Source organism: Neofelis nebulosa, chromosome 10 (assembly GCF_028018385.1).
Source record: "Neofelis nebulosa isolate mNeoNeb1 chromosome 10, mNeoNeb1.pri, whole genome shotgun sequence".
NCBI classification, from domain to species: Eukaryota; Metazoa; Chordata; class Mammalia; order Carnivora; family Felidae; genus Neofelis; species Neofelis nebulosa.
In genome coordinates, this window is record NC_080791.1 from 27,039,372 (window position 1) to 27,058,882 (window position 19,511).

The window sequence follows — 19,511 nt, forward strand, 5'->3', positions numbered from 1 at the left end:
CCACTTTCGTTCCAGTTGGGATGAGAAAGTTAAGATCCAAGTGAATAAAACAGGTTTAAATAGAATTAAATTCCATGGAAAAAATAAAACATGGAAACATGGTCATGATTTGGAGCTTCTTAGATCAGGTGGCCTAAGAAGTCCCCTCTCAGGAGGCAGCACCTGGCTGGAGACCTGAAGGGCAGGGAGAGGTCGGCCTAGTTGGCAAAAGGCATAACTGGCCAAGCTGAAGTATTTAGATTTGACACCATGGACTACACTCGCAGTCTTTCTTTGGAGGGAAGGAGTTGTTTTTGGCTTTTTATTTCTCAAAGATCTTAAGATGGTGGAGGGGGACTCCTGGGTGGCTCAGCTGGCTAAGTGTCCGACTTTTGGTTTCACCTCAGGTCATGATCTCATGGTTTGTGGGTTCGAGCCCTGCATCAGCCTCCACACTGACAGCTTGGGACCTGCTTGAGATCCTCTCTCTCCCTCTCTCTCTGCCCCTCCCCCACTAGCTCGCTCTCTATGTCTCTCAAAAATAAATAAAGATTAAATAAAAAAGAAGATGGTGGAGGACAGGCAGAAGCCAGAGGGAGGCAACAGCAGTGTCCTAATGTGAGGTGGGGTGGTCGAAGTGACATTGGAGGTTTCTGGGCAGAGCTAGGAGAGGTTGTTCCCATTAGCTTCCATCCCTTCCCTGTTAGGAATATCAGAAGACTTCAAAAGGTGATGATGGCAGTTATCTTGGAGGGCCAAGGAAGGCTTGATAATAATAATAATGGCTAATGAGAATATTAGTTATTAAATAACATTTAAGAATCATTTTTTTATGTACCAAGCATGTCCGAGCACTTTTTAAGCATTAACTTATTTAATCTTCATAGTAATGATAGAGATGGGTAGTATTATTATCCTAACTTTAATAATGAAGAAGCTGAGGCTTCGGGAGGTCCAGTCACATAGTCATGTACCTGAGATTGCACAACTGAGGTTGGTGGAGCAAGGTTACACCTCTGGGTCCTCTGAGCCTAGACTTTTAATCATCATGCAATGTTGCCTTCCATAGGTGTCAAACTGTCATGAAATATTTGATCTGGAAGTGATCTTAGATATCATATAGACCAGAGATTTCTAATGCGGTCCTCTAAGAGAAGACCTCTGGTCTAGGGTAATCCCTCCTCTTTTGACAGATGGGAAAATTAAGAGTCAGAGTATCAGATTAGTGATGGAAATGGAGGGTTGATGCTGAATTCTGCCTTCTACTCGAATGTTGTTTGTAATCTATTTCAGCATATCCCTAGATACACGAACCTGGTGGAAGTGACTGGACAGAACTGTAGCCTCCAAGAGGGGACAGATAAGCATTAAGTAAGATAACACACATGAGATTCTTGGTGTGGTGCTCAGCACAGAGTGAGTGCTCAATGCATGCCAGTGCCTTTGAGAAAGTCCACATGGCTGGTTTCTGTGCCCAGTGGTGAGAACAGTTGGACCATGGTTGGGGAAGAGGAAGCAAGACACACAGGTGGAGAAGGGCTTCCTCTCCCTGAGCCTGCCATCTTGATTGACATGGCACAGCCCTTACCGAACCCCAACCACCACAGTGAAAGTAAAATGTCTTTGGAAACCTTGTAACCCATCATTAAAACTGCTGGGTGTAGGAAAACAATTGCTTGCTCTAAATAAGTGACTTATGATTGCCCTTGGTCTGTCTGAGTTTTCCTTTAATTATAGGCCCTCTTGAAACACTCAAACACACAAGGGCTTTGTAAATTTGAATCTCCTTGCTCTCATATACATTCCTGCCATATGCACATGCTCCCTTGCATTTATAGAGCATAAACACCCATCTCTTACTCGTTCACATAATGAATTTCAGCCCCGTGCATCTCAATTGAGGAGGGGCCCAGGAGAAATATGGGTATCTGAGCAGGCTTCCTGTTCCAAGGTGCCAGGGGGCTCTTGGAAGACTGAGTCTTTTGTGGGGAGAAGGTAATGGGCAAAAAGTACTCTTAACTGATGGACCGGTCCTGGCATTCTCTTTCCTTTAGCAGTAGAGTTGTTCACTTGAGCAGCCATGTCCCTAAGAAAATTCCAAAATTCTTCTGCACCACCCCACTTCATGCTTCAAATCACTGCATCCTCCCCTGTCCTGTCCTCTCCTCTTGGAAACTCACTTGGAGCCTTTTGATTCTGACAAGATGTTCTAGATACTAGGAGAAACTACAAAGACCTTCTTTCCTCTACTTGCATTTTTTCCTTGTCAGAAGAAAGAAGGGGATTTTTTGGAGAGGTACAGAGCATCTTGGGGACCAGTGCCTGAAACAGGGCTCCCCAGACTATGTTGGAACTAGATGGGAACTCATGGCTTGATGGTCTTGTCCCCACTGACCCACACTCAGCCTTCCCTTCAAGTGTCCTACGTGGTACCTGGTCAAGGATCTAACGAGAGAAACTCGAAGGAAGTACTGGCAGATATTCCTATTGCCCACCAGTCCCTCAGCCCCTCTCTGGCAGGAAAACCACCCCTTTCTGCACATCCCCTCCAGGCATTGGTGCTGGCCCACTGGTTCTCTTCCCTTCCCCAAGCCCTAGGTGATAGCAGTTGCCCATTTGGTGGTGTAGGTACTCCCCCTGGGACCTGTTTCCAGCTCTTATTGTGATGTCCCTGAATGAGGTAGCATTTAATATTTCCATCATACTTTCACCTCCTTTGCTGTCTTTTCTGGGAGCTGTGGGCTGTCCTGGAGGGTTGGTGGTTCTGGAGGCTCAAGGGCATAGATTACAGTTAAATAATTAGGAAGTGATGGGCTTTGTTATTAAACAATTTATGGTTGTAAGTTATATAGTGTAATTTTTAGTAACGGTGGTGTTTAACAGCCACCTGGCAAAATCCCTGAAAATTTAACCTCTGAACCAGCCCACCCAGCACACCACTGCCTCAGGGCAGACTGTAGGCCTACACGGGTTCGAGAAGGGTTCTCCGTGTTCCTGGGAATTCGTCCTTCTGACGATATGACATTTACAGGGACAATTCTTGGTTCTGGGTCTTTTAGGGGACTCTGTGATGAAGAAACAGGAGGGACGTTGCAACGGGAGGGGTGAGGCGGGCCTAGGATGGGGAGGGGAGGGGAGGGGTCAACGGTGAGTCTTCATTCCCAGCTCCTGACCCTAACTGCCCTGAGATAAAGGCCTTGACCCAGGGAGCAGACAGATGTCGATCGGGACGGAAGTAACTGGTGTATGGGGGCACTGGGGCATAACGCGAGGGCAAAATGCGAACCGAGACTGTAAGCGTTGGTTTCTCTAGCCAGCCCACGCCTCCTGCCTCAGCTCAACGCCACTCCCTCCCCGCCAAGTGGCTCTTCGCTCTGGAGGCGGGACCGAGTTCTCCGGTGGCCCCTGGAGGGAGGTTCGGGCTGCAAGCTTTGGGAGGCTGGGAGGGGAGAGAGGGAGGGGCGCTGACTGGGCAGTCCAAAGAGGAGGGGGCCTTTAATAGGCTCGCCCAGCTCCTGGCTCTCAGCGCAGCGAGTGGCTGCGGTTCGAAGTGGCCCGGCACCTCCCTCTAGTTCTCGGCTGCAAATCTCTGTCCTTGCACTTGACAGCGATTGTACTTAAGCTCCCAGGGCGCGCTTTGCTTGGAAAGGCACAGGTAGGAGGCGCGGGCTGTTCGGTGCACGCTCACTGCTCTGGGAGGAGTCTCTCTCCCTTTGCTCTGCTTTCTGGGAGCTGCGGACTGCCCCGGAGCGTTGGTGGTTCCCGTGTGCCTGCTGCAAGGAGACTCGCCGGCGGCCGGGGAGCCGCGCCGAGCCCTTCTGAGAGTGCGGCAGTGCGCTGCCCGGCGCCATGCTTCTGCTGGGCATCTTAACCCTGGCTCTCGCCGGGGGACCCGCTGGCGGGGCAGAACCAGAGCAGGAGGTGGTGGTTCCCATTCGACTGGACCCGGACATCAATGGCCGCCACTACTACCGGAGGGGTCCCGAGGACTCCGGGCACCAGGGACTCATTTTTCAGATCACAGCATTTCAGGAGGACTTTTACCTACACTTAACTCCAGATGCTCAGTTCCTGGCGCCCGCCTTCGCCACTGAGCATCTGGGCGTCCCCCTCGCGGGACTCACCGGGAGCTCTGCAGACTTGCGACGTTGCTTCTACTCTGGGGACGTGAACGCCGAACCAGACTCCTTCGCCGCTGTGAGCCTGTGCGGGGGTCTACGCGGAGCTTTTGGCTACGGAGGCGCCGAGTATGTCATTAGCCCACTCCCCAACGCCAGCGCGCAGGCAGTGCAGCGCAACAGCCAGGGCGCACACCTCCTCCAGCGCCGGGGCGCCCCTGGCGGGCCACCCGGAGATCCCACCTCTCGCTGCGGGGTGGCCTCAGGCTGGAACCCCGCCATCCTGCGGGCGCTGGACCCTTATAAGCCGCGAGGGACCGGCTTAGGAGAGAGTCGCAGCCGGCGCAGGTCCGGGCGCGCCAAGCGCTTCGTGTCTATCCCGCGGTTCGTGGAGACACTGGTGGTGGCAGACGAGTCAATGGTGAAGTTCCACGGCGCGGACTTGGAGCATTACTTGCTGACGCTGCTGGCCACAGCGGCGCGACTCTACCGCCATCCCAGCATCCTCAACCCCATCACCATCGTTGTGGTCAAGGTGCTACTTCTTGGAGACCGCGACGCCGGGCCCAAGGTCACGGGCAATGCGGCCCTGACGCTGCGCAACTTCTGCGCCTGGCAGAAGAAGCTGAATAAAGTGAGTGACAAACACCCAGAGTACTGGGACACAGCCATCCTCTTCACCAGGCAGGTGAGTTAGATGATCTGTCACCTCTTTGGACCCAGATAACCCCATTTTCTTAGGGTCACCGTCCTTAGCTCTCCAAATGCCCTTTGTGCCAAGCAAGTGACCCCGGGTTAAAATTTTGTTGATCTCTCCCGTCTCCCACTTTGGTTCTAACAGGGACAGTCCGCTCCTAGGCTCCGTGGAGCGTCGGCTCACGCGCATCTGGATGCACGTGGGCTGTCTGAGGAGCGCCTGCAACTTCAGAAGGTGTTGGCCTGGCGTGGCCAATCAGCGCCTCCTAGATCAGGCGCGGAGGGGCCGGAACCCAGGAAGTTGCCGCCCCGGAGTCGCAGTGTATCTCCAAGGCAGATAGGAGGCGCTCTGAGGATGGTGTTGGAGGGGTCGGGAAAGGTCCGCCCCTATTCAACCAGGGCGTCTAAATCCTTCCAGACAGCTCTTCTGAGGCTTCTTTTCTCTTCTTGTGAAACTGGAAGGTGATGCAAGCATTCCAGTTCGGAGCCTGGCTACATTTCTTCTGGGTAACATGTTCAGTTATCCTCTGTCCTGGGCCTGGAAAACCTGGATTGGGACGAAGGGAATCAATTGGGATATTTTGTGGGTTGAAATGAAAAAGACAGACTCAAGTACTGGGAGCATTCCGTCCTTCTTTGCTGCTTCTCCTGTACCCTTGTGTGCTGGGCCTGCCTTCTATTTGAGGGGATTCCAGTCCATTCAGAGCAGGCCATCTAGTTGAAGCACCTGTTTGGAGGTTGGAGTTTCAAGTGGAGTTGCACTTGGAGCCGAGTTGGGAAAAATCTCTCAATTTTCCCATTTCCTTCTTGGCCGAGGGTGACCCATTTGCCCTGATGTGTGTTATGGAGCAGAGCAGCAGAGGTTACTTATGACACCGATTCTCTGAAACTTCTGATGACCACACTTGACTATAGGGCTCCAGTTTCTGCCCCTGGCAGTGTGCAGGTGGTGTGAGCTTAGTAAAGAGCATCTGGAGACCCCAGGTGCAGGACTGGAAAGGTACTGAGTGTTGGGAATGGAAAGATGGTCAGATCACAGAAGCACCTCTGCTCTTTGCTATGGCTTTATGAAAATTTACATTCACAGGTATTGTGGTGACTGGGTACGTTGAAGATTTTGGATTCTTGAAATTTCTCAGATTCATGGGACTGGGAGGAAGAGGGGCATCCAAGTGACCCACTTCCTCTGATTTTGGGGGTTGCAACTTGAATTGGTGCCATGCTCTTGTTTTGTTATTATCATAACCACGTCATTCTGGGAATGGCACAGAATCCTTGGTTACCCATGGGGCTCTCACTCTCCACTGTTTCCAAAGGCCACTCAGAGCTGCACTGGCACACACCGGGCTGGAGCTAAAGTCTTCCACACTAACCCATTTGGCACCGCCTGTCCCCTTCTGGAATTGAACTTCCTCTTTTCCCAGCCTTCTCCTCCCACCACCTGGTTCCTCTAGGGAGGTCTTTGGCCTGAGTCTGTTTCCTTGCACTCATTCTTCCAATTGAGGTCTGTAGAGCTGCCACTGCCCAGCCCCTGCACACACTGTCTGAGTCATGGGGAAACTGCAGAGGAGGTGGCTTCGACCTCTGCACACAGACCAACTCGGCAGTCAGATTGCTGGGGGGGAAAAAGCAAAGGCCAAGAACAGGATATCTTAATGGGCAAAGCAGCTGTTGGCCCATCTGCTACCTGGGATGCCCCTGTGGAGGTCACTCAGTGCTTCTAACGTAACAGACCTCAGTCTCCACTGCTTTGTGGTTAGGTTGACTTTTGGAGCCAGCCCTAGAAAGAGGACTCCTGCTGGGAGTATGGGCCACATCATCAGAAGGATTCGCGTTTTAAAGAAGAAGCAATCAAGCAGCATGACAGCTTCTGTTTGTCAGTGGTGTCTAGACCCAGGGGCTATGCTAACCATGCATAATGGGTACAAGATGCATGGCCACTTGGGTCAGAAGCAGTGATGTGCAAGATGTGAATTTTGGAAGCTGTCTTTCTCTTAGGCTTCTAGAGGGCGAAGCCAGAAAGTGGGGAAGCTGTGTTGGCAGGACCGACATCCAGGTATGTGCTTAATGCTTTCGAGTAAACATCTCTGCCTCGCCTCCTTGCCAGCACAGACTTCAGGGCCTGCAGCATTCTCAGGGTCTTAGGAACTGCTCATTCCTGAATTCCCCTGGGGAAGGTACAGTATGTGGTGAGAACACGAGCCTGCAGCTGCTCTTTGTAGATGAAGGCAGATGTGGTCTCCGGGAACCTGGAGGAGTCTCCTGCTGCACTCCAACGCAAGAGAAACTTGTGTTTTACTTTGTAAGGTTTAGTAGTAATCCTTTAAGTCGGGTATGAACTTCCCTGATTATTGTAATGTTGGTGTAAGCAATGCTTTTTCAAACTAAAATGAGGACATATATATATATATATATATATATACATATATACATATATATATATATATATATATAGGATATGCAGTAGGATTGCATATCTATCTATCTATCTATATCTATCTATCTATCTATCTATCTATCTATCTATCTATCTATATTTACAGTTGACCCTTGAACATGGGTTTGAACTGCATGGGTCTACTTACAGGTGGACTTTTTCCAATACAGTATAGGACTATAAATGGATTTTCTTTTATGATTTTCTTAATAACAATTTCTTTTCTCTAGCTTACTCTACTGTAAGAGTACAGCGTATAATACATATAGCATACAAAACATGTGTTAATTGACTGTTACTGGTATGTTTTGGTCAGCGCTAGGGTATTTGTAGTTAAGTGTTTAGGGAGCCAAAAGTTATGTGTGGATTTTCGACTGCAATGGGGGTCAGTGCCTCTAACCCTCATATTGTGCAAGGGTGAATTGTATATGGTTTGTTTGGATAACAAGTTTCTAGAAATGTGCTTATTTTGTTAATCACCTTTGGTCTATAATGGATCTTGAACTGTCAGACATCTTTAGAGTCACCTATTCCTTGGTTGCCCCAGAAAATTCTGAAAAATGGCTGGTGACTCTGATAGCACACAGGAAGGAAGCAGGGAAGGGTCAGTCTCCATCAGACTGTACTTCCTCCTATGAGGAAGAGGCGAGAACAGCACCTGTAGAGCTCCAGGTGCCAGGTACCTGAAGGGGGAACAGTGGGAGCATTGGGACTGATGGGCACTGGAGCACCCCTGTTGACCCACTGTCAGAGTTGCTGTGCATGAAAACAAGTCTGGGCCCAGACTATGGGGAGACGCTGCTGTCCTCTTGGCAGGCAGAGGGAGGGGCGTGGGGTGTTGAAATCAAAACACGGGAAAGACATGACCCAGGGAGGAGACTTTGCTGTGCACAAAGGAGAAAAAAAGAATTGATCATACAACAAATATTTTGGCAATTTGAGGAGTTTTCTTAAAGATTCAGAGTCAGTTCACGGTCTTGGAGAAGGAGTGCACATCTGATTCTGCAAAGCAATCAGTCTCCAGACTCATAACAGCAGGGTGAGGTCAGCACGGGATTGGAACCAGGATCTGTGGAGAATTACAGCCAGTCTTTCTGGGTGGACATTCATTTCCATGAGAAGACAAGTTTCAGTGGCTTCTTGTTGCCTTGGGCAGCAGGAATGAGGTATTTGGTGCTGGGGCTCAGTAGGATTGCATTTCTCTCGATCTGCTCTCCCTTAACCTCCGATGCCTCTGCAATTTGGGTAACTTTGTGGCAGACTAGCTTTCGTGAATTTATTCTACATTTCAAAAGTGCTTATTGAGCAGCTGTTATTTCCAGGTACTGTCCTGGGCTGTGGGGGTACAGATATTAAGATGTGGCCTCTAGCTCTCAGGAATTCACTGGATATCTGGGATCCTGACAAGGAAATAGCTCATTACACAAGGGTGTGTTAAGTGCTATGGGGGAGGCATGAGCCCTCTGTTGGAAGTCCGGTGGGGGATTGTTCTTCTTGTGGCTAGAGCCAGGAAGGCCCTCTGAGGGAAGGGGACAAGGGACAGGTGGCAAGAAGGTATTGGGCTTGGGAGCTGGTGGTGATGGGAAAGGAAACTTGTTTCCTGCGTTGCAGGAGTCCCTCTTCTCCATTCCACCATCTGTTTTGCTATTTGTAACATTTTCTCCTTTGAACAGACTTTGTTTTTTAGGATTTGCCATTTGTGGTTTTTCTGCATGAGTATTCCTTCATTTACTTTATTTATTCTGTTGCACTTATTTTATTTTTATTATTATTTTTCAAATTTATTTATTTTGAGAGTAAGAGTGCACGAGTGGGGGAGGGGCAGAGAGAGAGAGAGAGACTCCCAAGCAGACTCCACACTGTCAACTCAGAGCCCCATGTGGGGCTCAAACTCATGAACCATGAGATAATGACCTGGGTGGAAGCTGTATGTTCAACCAACTGAGCTACCTGGGTGCCCCTATTCTGTTGCACTTAGTAGGACTGTATGCCGTTCCCTCCCCATCTCCTCCCCTCACCACTTTTTCTATGCTCTTGATTCTCCTCTTTTGAGATTCTCCAGGGCAGGCTGCTTGCCATTGTTCTCTTCTCTTCTGTTTCCTTCATTCATGTCCTCACCTTTCTGCCTCTTAGTCCCCAGCTTGGTGCTTACCTTGTTTTGGCCTTGAGTAGTACTATGTTTTATGGGGGCACATGCATGTATTCTATACTGTGTAGAGAGGAACAGCACTCTGGAGGCTCAGTTGAGATAGAGGCTAGTTCTTTCTATAATAAATGACTTGCCATATGACAGTGAAATTTAGCGTTCAATTAAAAAAAGGTAATAAGGGGCGCCTGGGTGGCTCAGTCGGTTAAGCGTCCGACTTCGGCTCAGGTCATGATCTCGCGGTTCGTGAGTTCAAGCCCTGCGTCAGGCTCTGTGCTGATGGCTCAGAGCCTGGAGCCTGTTTCAGATTCTGTGTCTCCCTCTCTCTCTGACCCTCCCCCGTTCATGCTCTGTCTCTCTCTGTCTCAAAAATAAATAAACGTTAAAAAACATTAAAAAAAAAGTAATAAAATGATAACATGTATTTTACACATATCTCCCAATACAATAAAGAGAGTTATAGTTTTGTCAGAATCTTTTGGAAGTTGGACCTTGGAAGATATTAGCAAAGAGGGGTACCTGTAGCTTTGGTATTTAAGAGTTTGTAAATCTTTATCACTGAATGGAAACTGAACACTACTTCTGGGAGGGAGGAGGGAGGAAGGGGAAGAGGAGAGGAAGGAGTGGAATATGGTTGCTCCCAGACTTGGAAGGTGATTGTTCTTCTCCCTCCTTCTTTTACTTATACCAAATAAGGAAGCCTATATTAATAATGGAGGATGGGGGAGGAAGTTTGGAGGAAGGAGTGTGCACCAGAATCTTTTTTTTTAAATTTAAATTCCAGTTTGTTCACATAGAGTGTAATATTAATTTCATGTATATGAGTTAGTGATTCAGCACTTCATACAACCCCTGGTGCTCATCATGAGTGCACTCATTAATCACCATCACCTATTTAACCCATCCCCCCACACATCTCCCCTCTGGTAACCATCTATTTTTTCTCTATAGTTAAGAGTCTGTTTCTTGGTTTGTGTCTCTCTTTTTGATTGTTTGTTTTGTTTCTTAAATTCCACATATGAGTGAAATGATATGGTATTTGTCTTTTTCTGACTTATTTCACTTAGCATAATATTCTCTAGCTCCAACCATGTCATAAATGGCAAGATTTCATTCCTTTTGATGGCTGAGTAATATTCCATTGTATGTATATACCACATCCTCTTTATCCATTCATCAGTTGATGGGCACTTGGGCTGTTTCCATAATCTGGCTTTTGTAGATAATGCTGCTATAAACATCAGGAGGAATGTGCACCAGAATCTTCTTCTTTCTTTTTATTGAACGCTGGTTTAGACAGGAAGGCAAATGAGGTTTTCTCCCTCCTTTGGTCTTGCTCTCATCCTGTCTTTGAACTTCTTGGTAGATGTTTGTGCCACTCATGGTGCTTACCCACACCTTGCCTTGATGCCTGGTCTTGGCTGTGTGGCACAATGGAAAGAACATGGACTTGGAGTCAGGCAGAGTTGAGTTTCAGTCCTGCCACTTGACTTTTAGCAATGGTCATTGAACGAATCAGCCACCTGGACTCCACTTTCCTTATCCACAGAAGGATAATGATGATGACAATGGTACTGAACTTAAAGGCATTATCAAGGATAAGTTACTGGGTATTCCAGAATAGGCACCTGTTGTCATCACTACCTTTGTGGTCTGTCAGTATGTTTGTTGTTGTTGAATAATTATCTACAGATCCTTTGCCAGAACTTACACTTGGGATGGCCCTGTTTTAAAGCATTCTGTCTCATTGTACTTGTAAGTACACTTAATACATGTCTGTTTTTGTGTGAAAATTATGGACTCAGTACATTTCCACTGACTTGTAAACTCCTTTAAGCAAGGAGTGCTGATTTGTAGGGGCACGTGAACCCCAATGTTTATAGCAGCACTATCAACAATAGCCAAATTATGGAAAGAGCCCAAATGTCCATCACCTGATGAATGGATAAAGAAGATGTGGTATATATACACAATGGAATACTACTCAGTGATGAAAAAGAACGAAATCTCACCATTTGCAATAGACATGGATGGAACTGGAGGGTATTATGCTAAGTGAAATAAGTCAGTCAGAAAAAGACAGATATTGGGGGTGCCTGGGTGGCTCAGTCAGTTAAGCAGCTGACTTCAGCTCAAGCCATGATCTTCAGTTTGTGAGTTCAAGCCCACATTGGGCTCTGTGCTGACAGCTCGGAGCCTGGGGCCTGCTTCAGATTCTGTATATCCCTCTCTGTGTCCTCCTCATTCTCTGTCTCTGTCTCTCTCTCTCAAAAATAAATAAACATTAAAAAATTAAAAAAAGAAAAAGATATCTTATGTTTTCATTCATATGTGGAATTTGAGAAACTTAGCAGACCCCAGGGGAAGGGATGGAGAATTATTTTAAAAAATAATAAATGAATCTAAAAAATAAATAAATGAATCTAAAAAAAAAAAGACTTTTTTGTGTCTTTGTAGCTCCTCCAGTGGGCCGTGCATGCTGCCGTTGTTCAGTGTGTATTCATGGGAGGAAGGCACTGATACTAGTGAAAGGAGTGTGTGTAGCTCTGGGTGCTTAGGTAGCTCACCTGCCTTCCTGGGGATCATTAACTCAGCGTTTTCAGCTGTCAGGCTGCAGGGTTGGGAGGGGTCAGGTTCTTCTGGCATTTCGTGTTGGCTCTTTGCCATCAGCTTTTGCCCTGGAGAAAGGAGAGGCCCCAGTAGGGAGCCAGCAGACAGGGTGCACAGGAGGGACGGGGTCAGTGTGTCAGTGCAGGTGTGGGGCAAGGAGCCAGGAGCTTGCTCAACCAGGAAAGGGGTGCAGGCGCTGCTCTAATAGCACTCTTGGCAGTCAATCCTGTCATTCCCCTCTCCCCGGGCCTCTCCCAGGCCTCTCCCTCTTCAATGGCCAACCTGTGCTTTGGGGGCTGAGGGTATGGGCTGGAAAGTCTTGCCATCTTGAGATTCCCCAGCCCCTTCATCTCTGGAAGCAGTACTGATGTGAGGGAAGCATTCAGCTCTCAGGCGGCACTTCTGGATTTCAGTCTTCACTCTGCCCCTCCCTTCCTGTCTGACCTTGGGCTCACTGATCCTGGGCTAGTAACTTACCTTCTCTGAGCCTCATATGTAAAATGGGGCCTGACAATGGCATCTCCCTCATAAAGCTGTTGTACAGATTCAAGAACTAATACAGGAAAGCTCTTAGAACAGTGTCTGGCACCTGGTAGCAGCTCAGTGTTAGCTATTAACATTGTATTCGATATGTATCCTCTCTTGAACTGATGATTTCCAGAGAAAGCTTGGTCTTCCTGCATGCTTTGGATTTCTCTTATTCTTGTCTTAGTTACCTTGGTCTCCCACTGTAACACCATTTTGTACATCTTGAGGAATTAATATTCTAGCGAAACCCACTCTGCTGATAGATGTTTCCAGAGTGGGTTCTCTTCTTCACCAGGCATCCCTAGTCCCATTGCCCAGACACCCAGAATTGCTATTTTTTTCCCCTTCTTCTAGCAAAGCAAGGCCCTCCCATGCTTAGGGATTACAAACAGAGGTAGATTTGGGGTTGGATGAGGAAATACAGAGATGCATGCCAGAGATTCAGATGGGAAACAAGTTAAAGGCACAATATTAATACAAGCGCAGGGTGGTTTTCAACAGTACTTATGCTATCCTAACTAGCGTGCTGTGGTTCAGACCAAAGACCCCTGCTGGCCTTGGTGTCAAAAGGGTTCAGTAGCTCATTCTTTAGTTAATAGCTGTATGGCTTTGGGTGAGTTCATGGAGCTTCAGTTTCCTCATCTACAGAGTGAGAGGTTGACTCCCAAGTTGTGTGAGTACAATACTTGGAAGCTGCGGTGTGGCCATGAATATAAGCACTGGCCCACATGCTTATGAGTTCATAATGAGTAGGAAGTTGGCTGCATGAGAACACATATCTTCTGCTGCATTAAAAAAAAAGTTAATGTGCTTGATTTTTGTGGGTCCTCCACCCCGTACTGCTGGAAAATATGAGCATCTCAGTATGTGGCTGGGGAAATGAGAGGAGGTGGGAAGGAGGGCCACGAGGAGTTGTGGTGAGGCGTGGAGGGAGTGGGCATGGTAAATGTGGATTGGGCCACTGCAAGGTGCTTGCTTTCAAGTCATGGCTCTCCAATCCTAAATTATTTTATGAAAAGGTGCAGTGAGAAAACAATAACCTGGGAAGACCAGGGTCTTGGCCAAGATGATTCTTGGGTCATCTGGAACAGCAGCTGTAGCTTCAAGGAGAAATGGCAAATTACCAGAAATAGTGAGGCAGGTAGGGACTGGGTGGGAAGTGCCTCCACCCTCCAGGCAGAAGGAACCAGAACAGTTTCTATTTCTGGAGACAAGGGCCTGAGTTGAAGAGGTTAAGGCAATTTGAGTGCATCTGAGTTCATTCCAGAAGGGTGGAGACATTCAGTGCCACAAATGAGGCACTACTGAGCCCTGCACACCCGCCTGTAGGCGTTCAAAGAACTAAGATCTAGCAATTCTTCATTTGAGTCCCTGGCTGGGGAAAGAGGGCCAGGCAGAGCCCCTGACCCCAAACAGCTGCATCTTCCCACAATGAAGACACTGGTTACTGCAAGCCTGCTGCTCTCAGCTACACCCTGACCCTCAGGAAATCTGTCGGCTCCTTCCTTGTTTCTCTTGTTTGATCCAGGGAAACCGGGATTTTTTGATGGAAAGAACAGGTTGCTCCTGGCCAGGAAGGGTCTGCAGCTGCATGTCTATGCTCCAGAGAGAATCCACCCTCCCAGAGAAGAATGGAGGCCTTTTTTTTTTTGGCTTTAAGGACCTTCCAGCGGCAGAGGCGGGCTGCTGGGCAGTGGAGCTCCAGTGGCTGCTTAGACCCCAGTCTGAGCTGTCAGTCTGGTCTCACCATTTCTGCTGAGCAGAGCAGCAGATGGGATTCTGAATGTCCACATGGGTGACCTTCACTTTTCTGGGAGTTCGTTTCATGGGTTAGTAGACAAGATCATCCTTAGGGTTCTTTCCATTCTAGAAGTCTATCATTGTGTGTGTTCCTTTCATAACCTACAGGGCCAGAAGGGGCTGAGCACCCTGGGATCAGGGAAGGAGCAGAGGAGACTGAGGCCTGAGGAGAGAAGTGACCTGCCCCAAAACACACATCTACTTAGCGGTGGGGCCAGGGCCAGAGTCTAGGCTTTTCCATTCTTGTTCCCATGCCTTTTCTCTTACACAAAGGCTGCAGTGAGTGTGCATGGTGGCCCCAGGATGGTGTCATGTTTGTCCTACAGGCTCTCCCTATGGGCTGTGACCACTAGACGAGAATTTTCAGAGACCCCTGCCTTAGTGGGGAGGCTGTACTATAGTGTCTAGGGATGAATGGGCCCAGCCCCTCCCCCTTCCATGCCTCTGTGCAAACCTCTGTTCTTTCCTTCTTTGTCCCCTGCCTTCTTCTCCCTCTGTTCTCAAGCTGATCCGTGTGACCCCACCCTGTTCCTCAGCAGTTGTGTTCCTTAAACTGCTTGTCAGGTGAACTTCCCCTCCCAGGTTTTGATAGCAGTTCTCCTCTAGGTCTCAGAACTCTGAAGGAAGGAGGACTTTCTGGAAGAGTGAGCCTTTGGAAAGGGAAGAGTACTTGGAAGAGAGGGAGTTTGAGGTTCACCCTGAAGGGTTCCCAGAAATGGCAGACATGCCACATGTGAGCCCAGGACAGCAGATCAAGGCCAGGTGTCCACCGCTCATGGTTGACCTGTGTATTCTGGAGTCTGATCACCCTCCCAGTTCTTTGGCTAGAGTTAACGCTCATTAGGAGGTGTGACTATCACCTGACCGTGGGAAGCCAAGTTTGACTGCTCAGGTGGTAAACTTTGGAAGGCTCTGGATTAAATTTTGCTGATTTTCTGTACTATGACCACTTTTCCTCCTATGCCTCCTGACCCCACTAACTCTGCTGCCCAGCTGTTCCCCACCGTCAGCATGTGCATGCACACGCACGTGCACACAGCCCTAAAGAGAAATAAGATTGAGAACAGTTCTGGGTGTGTTTATGTGAATGCCTTGGCTACCACAGAGAACACACACCACTCTTTCTCCTGGGAATTCACTTAGGAGCTGGTGACCAATCAGCTGTGACATGGTGCAAAGAATGCTGGTACCCAGTCGTACAGACCCCAGTGCACATTTCCGCTCTGTGACCTGGGCCTCTCTGAGCGTCAGCTTCCTTGTCTGTGGAAGGTGATAATAGTAGTCATTCTTCCAGTGGGATGTTGTGAGGATCAAGTAAGGTCATGCACGTTAAGTACACACACAATGTCAGCATTTAATAAATCATCGCCGTGATTAACTGTGAGCATGGGCCTCAGTTTTCACCTTTGACAAATAGGTATAATGATGTATCTGCCTCCTAACACTCTCTGGGGGATTAAAATGAGATGATACATGTAATAGTTTCTTGTAAACTGTGAATGAAGACAAGGATGTAATGGAGAGAATACCGGTATCACTGATTCAGCAGTGTCTTCTCTATTGTGATTAAGTATCTTGTCCTGTTTCCAACTCCTGGGCTCTTAAGATATGTAGGTGCATTGATGGCTCAATAAGTTTATTAAGATATCCATCCCCAGAAGTGCTTCCCATCAGGGTTGTTGCAGGAAGTCCTAGTTTCTGATGCAGGTTTCAGTACAAAAAAGAGGGACTGTCTTAGGTGGCAGTTCATTTATTTTTTGTTCCTAGCAGCCGCTGAACCAGTGGTCCCCTTGAACTTCTGTAGCCAGTTGAGCTATGTCTGGATAGGAGACTGTATCTGCCTCATTCTGCCTCCTCCCAATTCAAGGAAGCCAAATCTCTGGCTTGGGCGGGTCCTTGGCCCATGACACTTTGGCTGAGAATCTGAGCTTAATTCACGGTTGTCCAGTCACTCTGCAAGGACCGAGACTGCTCAGAGCTGACTCTGGATGAGGAACACACTTGCCTTCCACTCCCACCTGCCTCAGTTATCCATGACTGGAACCTCACCCAGCTGTAGGAGTCGCCATTTTCTGGTTTGGAAGTCTGTCTCTATATAAAGCAATGACCTTGTAGTTTAATTTTGTACCTCCTAATTTCCTCCCACAGGATCTCTATGAGTAGGATTTGGGCACAGTCTTCTCAGTGAGCCATAGGGCTTTCTTCCTGATGCTTCCTCCCTCAGTCTGGGTTGATTCTATGTGTAGCCCTGCAACCCCCTGAGAGAAAGGACCTGGCTAAGAAGGTGCTGGACTTCGTTAGACTGGGAGTTGGGATGAGCTGAGCATCCCATAGGATGCCTTTCTTTCCTCCAGGCTCCTTCTGTACCCCATCCTAATTTCTGCCTGGCTTCTTGCTTCTCCCCCATCCTGGCAGGACCTGTGTGGGGCCACCACCTGTGACACGCTGGGCATGGCTGATGTGGGCACTATGTGCGACCCCAAGAGAAGTTGTTCTGTGATCGAGGATGATGGGCTTCCATCAGCCTTCACCACTGCCCATGAGCTGGGTAAGGTTGGAGGGTACTCTTGGGTACAGGGAGGAGAGCTCCCCTCTGGGGTCCTTCTGGGTTTGCCCTGGGTGCTTTGGTCAGGGGGTAGACATCTGTCTTTGCTTCCTCATGTCCTGAAGCTTTAGGGATCCTTTCTTAGGGTCAGAGTCTGCCTTAGCAATCGCTTGGTTTTATTTTTTCTGATTGCCCCAGCCCAGTTGGCCAGCAATATTGTCTGACTCAGCAGTCAGAGTATCTCATCAATTAAGCATTAAGGGGAGAATATATTAGATAACACTGCTGCTCTCATTGAGCCCATAGCCTGATGGACAGGACAGAGAACACAAGAACACCATCTTAACATTTGCAAAGCAGTCAGTCTATCACTAGGTAGAAATGACCAGCCTGAAAATTGCTGACATGGGCTCTCTAGCTTCCTCAGCTGAACTGCCCTCCCCTCCCCTCCACCCTGCTGCTTTAAAACTGCATAGCCCACATCCTTCTGCCCTCTGAGTCCTCTTGCCTCACCCCACAGGCCACGTGTTCAACATGCCCCATGACAATGTGAAAGTGTGTGAGGAGGTGTTTGGGAAACTCCGAGCCAACCACATGATGTCCCCAACACTCATCCAGATTGACCGTGCCAACCCCTGGTCAGCCTGCAGTGCTGCCATCGTCACCGACTTCCTGGACAGTGGGCATGGTAAGCCAGGGTGACAGAGGAGGGACTTCGGGGTTGTCACTGGAGTGACTGCTCACTACCTCTCTGCACCTGTCCTCTGTTACCTAAGGTGTGCATGAGCCCAAAGAGTTGGGGTCTCAAGGGAGTCCATTCCACTGGCTCTTGCTTCAGTGTCTCCCTATCATTCAGACTCACGGCTAGCTGAGCTCACCTTTCTCAACTCATCTTTGATGAATGTCCTTGGCTCCCTGTAGGTGACTGCCTCCTGGATCAACCCAGCAAGCCCATCTCCCTGCCTGAGGACCTACCGGGTGCCAGCTACAGCCTGAGCCAGCAGTGTGAGCTTGCCTTTGGTGTGGGCTCGAAGCCCTGTCCCTACATGCAGTACTGCACCAAACTGTGGTGCACTGGCAAGGCGAAGGGGCAGATGGTGTGCCAGACCCGCCACTTCCCCTGGGCAGATGGCACCAGCTGTGGCGAGGGCAAGTTCTGCCTCAAGGGGACCTGTGTGGAGAGACACAACCTCCATAAGTATAGGGTGAGTGTGCTGGAGCTGAGCGGGAGGCAGGGGGTGGACTCGGAGGCCTCCAGTGGGAACAGGTTTGCTGTGTAGCCATAGTTGTGTCACATTGCTGCACTGTGCCTCCATTTACCTGTCTGTGGTCCTGTCCCCTTCTTGACTCTAAGCCTGGAGGCAAGAGATATGGTAGGTCAGAGAACTTGGTGAGGCCTTAGACATGTGAGGAAAGTCTTTCATGTGGAATAAGGGGGCCCAGACCTGAGTTCTGTGCCTTATCCTACCTGGGGAGGAGTGAGCACTGAACCCAAAGCCAATCACTAGATATTTGGCATTCCTCACTTGTTGGCTTCTTCCAGCCTCCCCTTATCAGCTATTTCTTTTTCTGATGATAATGATGACTAAATTTATTGAGCTCTCACTCTAAATTCTTTAAACTTTTTAATGTTTATTTTATTTTTGAGAGAGAGAGAGGGAGAGAGAGAGAGAGAGACAGACAGACAGACAGACTGTGGGTGGGAGAGGGGCAGAAAGAGAGGGAAACACAGAATCTGAAGCAGGCTCCAGGCTCTGGGCTGTCAGCACAGAGCCCAACACAGGGCTCGAACCTGTGAACTGCAAGATCATGACCTGAGCCGAAGTCAGACACTCAACTGACTGAGCCACCCAGGTGCCCCTATCATCTATTTCTGAGTGTGTTCTGTTTCCAGGGAGCTCTGGGCCAGAGGTGAACCAGGCTCAGAACTGAAAGGAAACAGACGTTTGGGCAAGCTTTAGTAATTTGCTACATTCCAAACCAAGTTTCTGTCGTGATTGTTTTTTGAAGCTAAGACATAACTGAGCGAGTTATTTTTTTCATGGTAAAAAGAATAACAGTTGAATAAGAACAAATTTTAAACCCCACATATTCTCTGAATATAATAAAAACTTTATATTCTTCTGGTCGGGGGGTGAGGTCACAAAGGGATTGGGACTTTGTCGGACAGGAATAAGCAGTCCATCCTCTTTCTGGATCCTGGAGATGATGGTCCCTTCCCCATCCTTGTCTTGGATGCAGAGGGCCTTGCCTTGGGGTTTTATGTACAGGGGGCAATATAATACAAAAGCATTTGCCAGCACTTTATCAGTTGCCCTGCGCTGGGTTTGGTACACAATTATGTAAAATATTGTTCTATGTTTTGGGAACATATATTTAATTAAGCCTTTGGCCATTTATTAGACATCATCCCACTGTATTCAGAGAACTATGTGAGGTACTGTGTGGTGGTCAGTGAAAGAAATAAAACATGGGTTGTGTCTCAGTGGGCTCACAGTCTAGTGGGGAAGCTAGAAATGTCACTGTAATCCAAGACCCAGAGAGGCATGTATTCAGTGTTAAGATAGAAGTGTGGAAATGTGTCATGGGGGAATAAGGAATGAGAGATTAATGATGATGGGGGGGAGTCTGAAAAAACTTTGGCAAGGAGGT

At 48.4% G+C, this 19,511-nt stretch overlaps 1 protein-coding gene across 1 annotated transcript in view; it reads left to right on the top strand.

Moving 5' to 3' along the window:
- Positions 1–3,457: 3,457 nt before the first annotated feature.
- Positions 3,458–19,511, top strand: part of ADAMTS15 (ADAM metallopeptidase with thrombospondin type 1 motif 15) — a 28,756-nt gene continuing 12,702 nt past the window's right edge. Inside the window, exons 1-4 of the mRNA XM_058687330.1 lie at positions 3,458–4,785; positions 16,730–16,862; positions 17,380–17,547; positions 17,781–18,064. Of these exons, the coding sequence (XP_058543313.1) occupies positions 3,829–4,785; positions 16,730–16,862; positions 17,380–17,547; positions 17,781–18,064 (1,542 nt within the window). The 5' untranslated portion in view covers positions 3,458–3,828. The remainder of the gene's footprint in view (positions 4,786–16,729; positions 16,863–17,379; positions 17,548–17,780; positions 18,065–19,511) is intronic.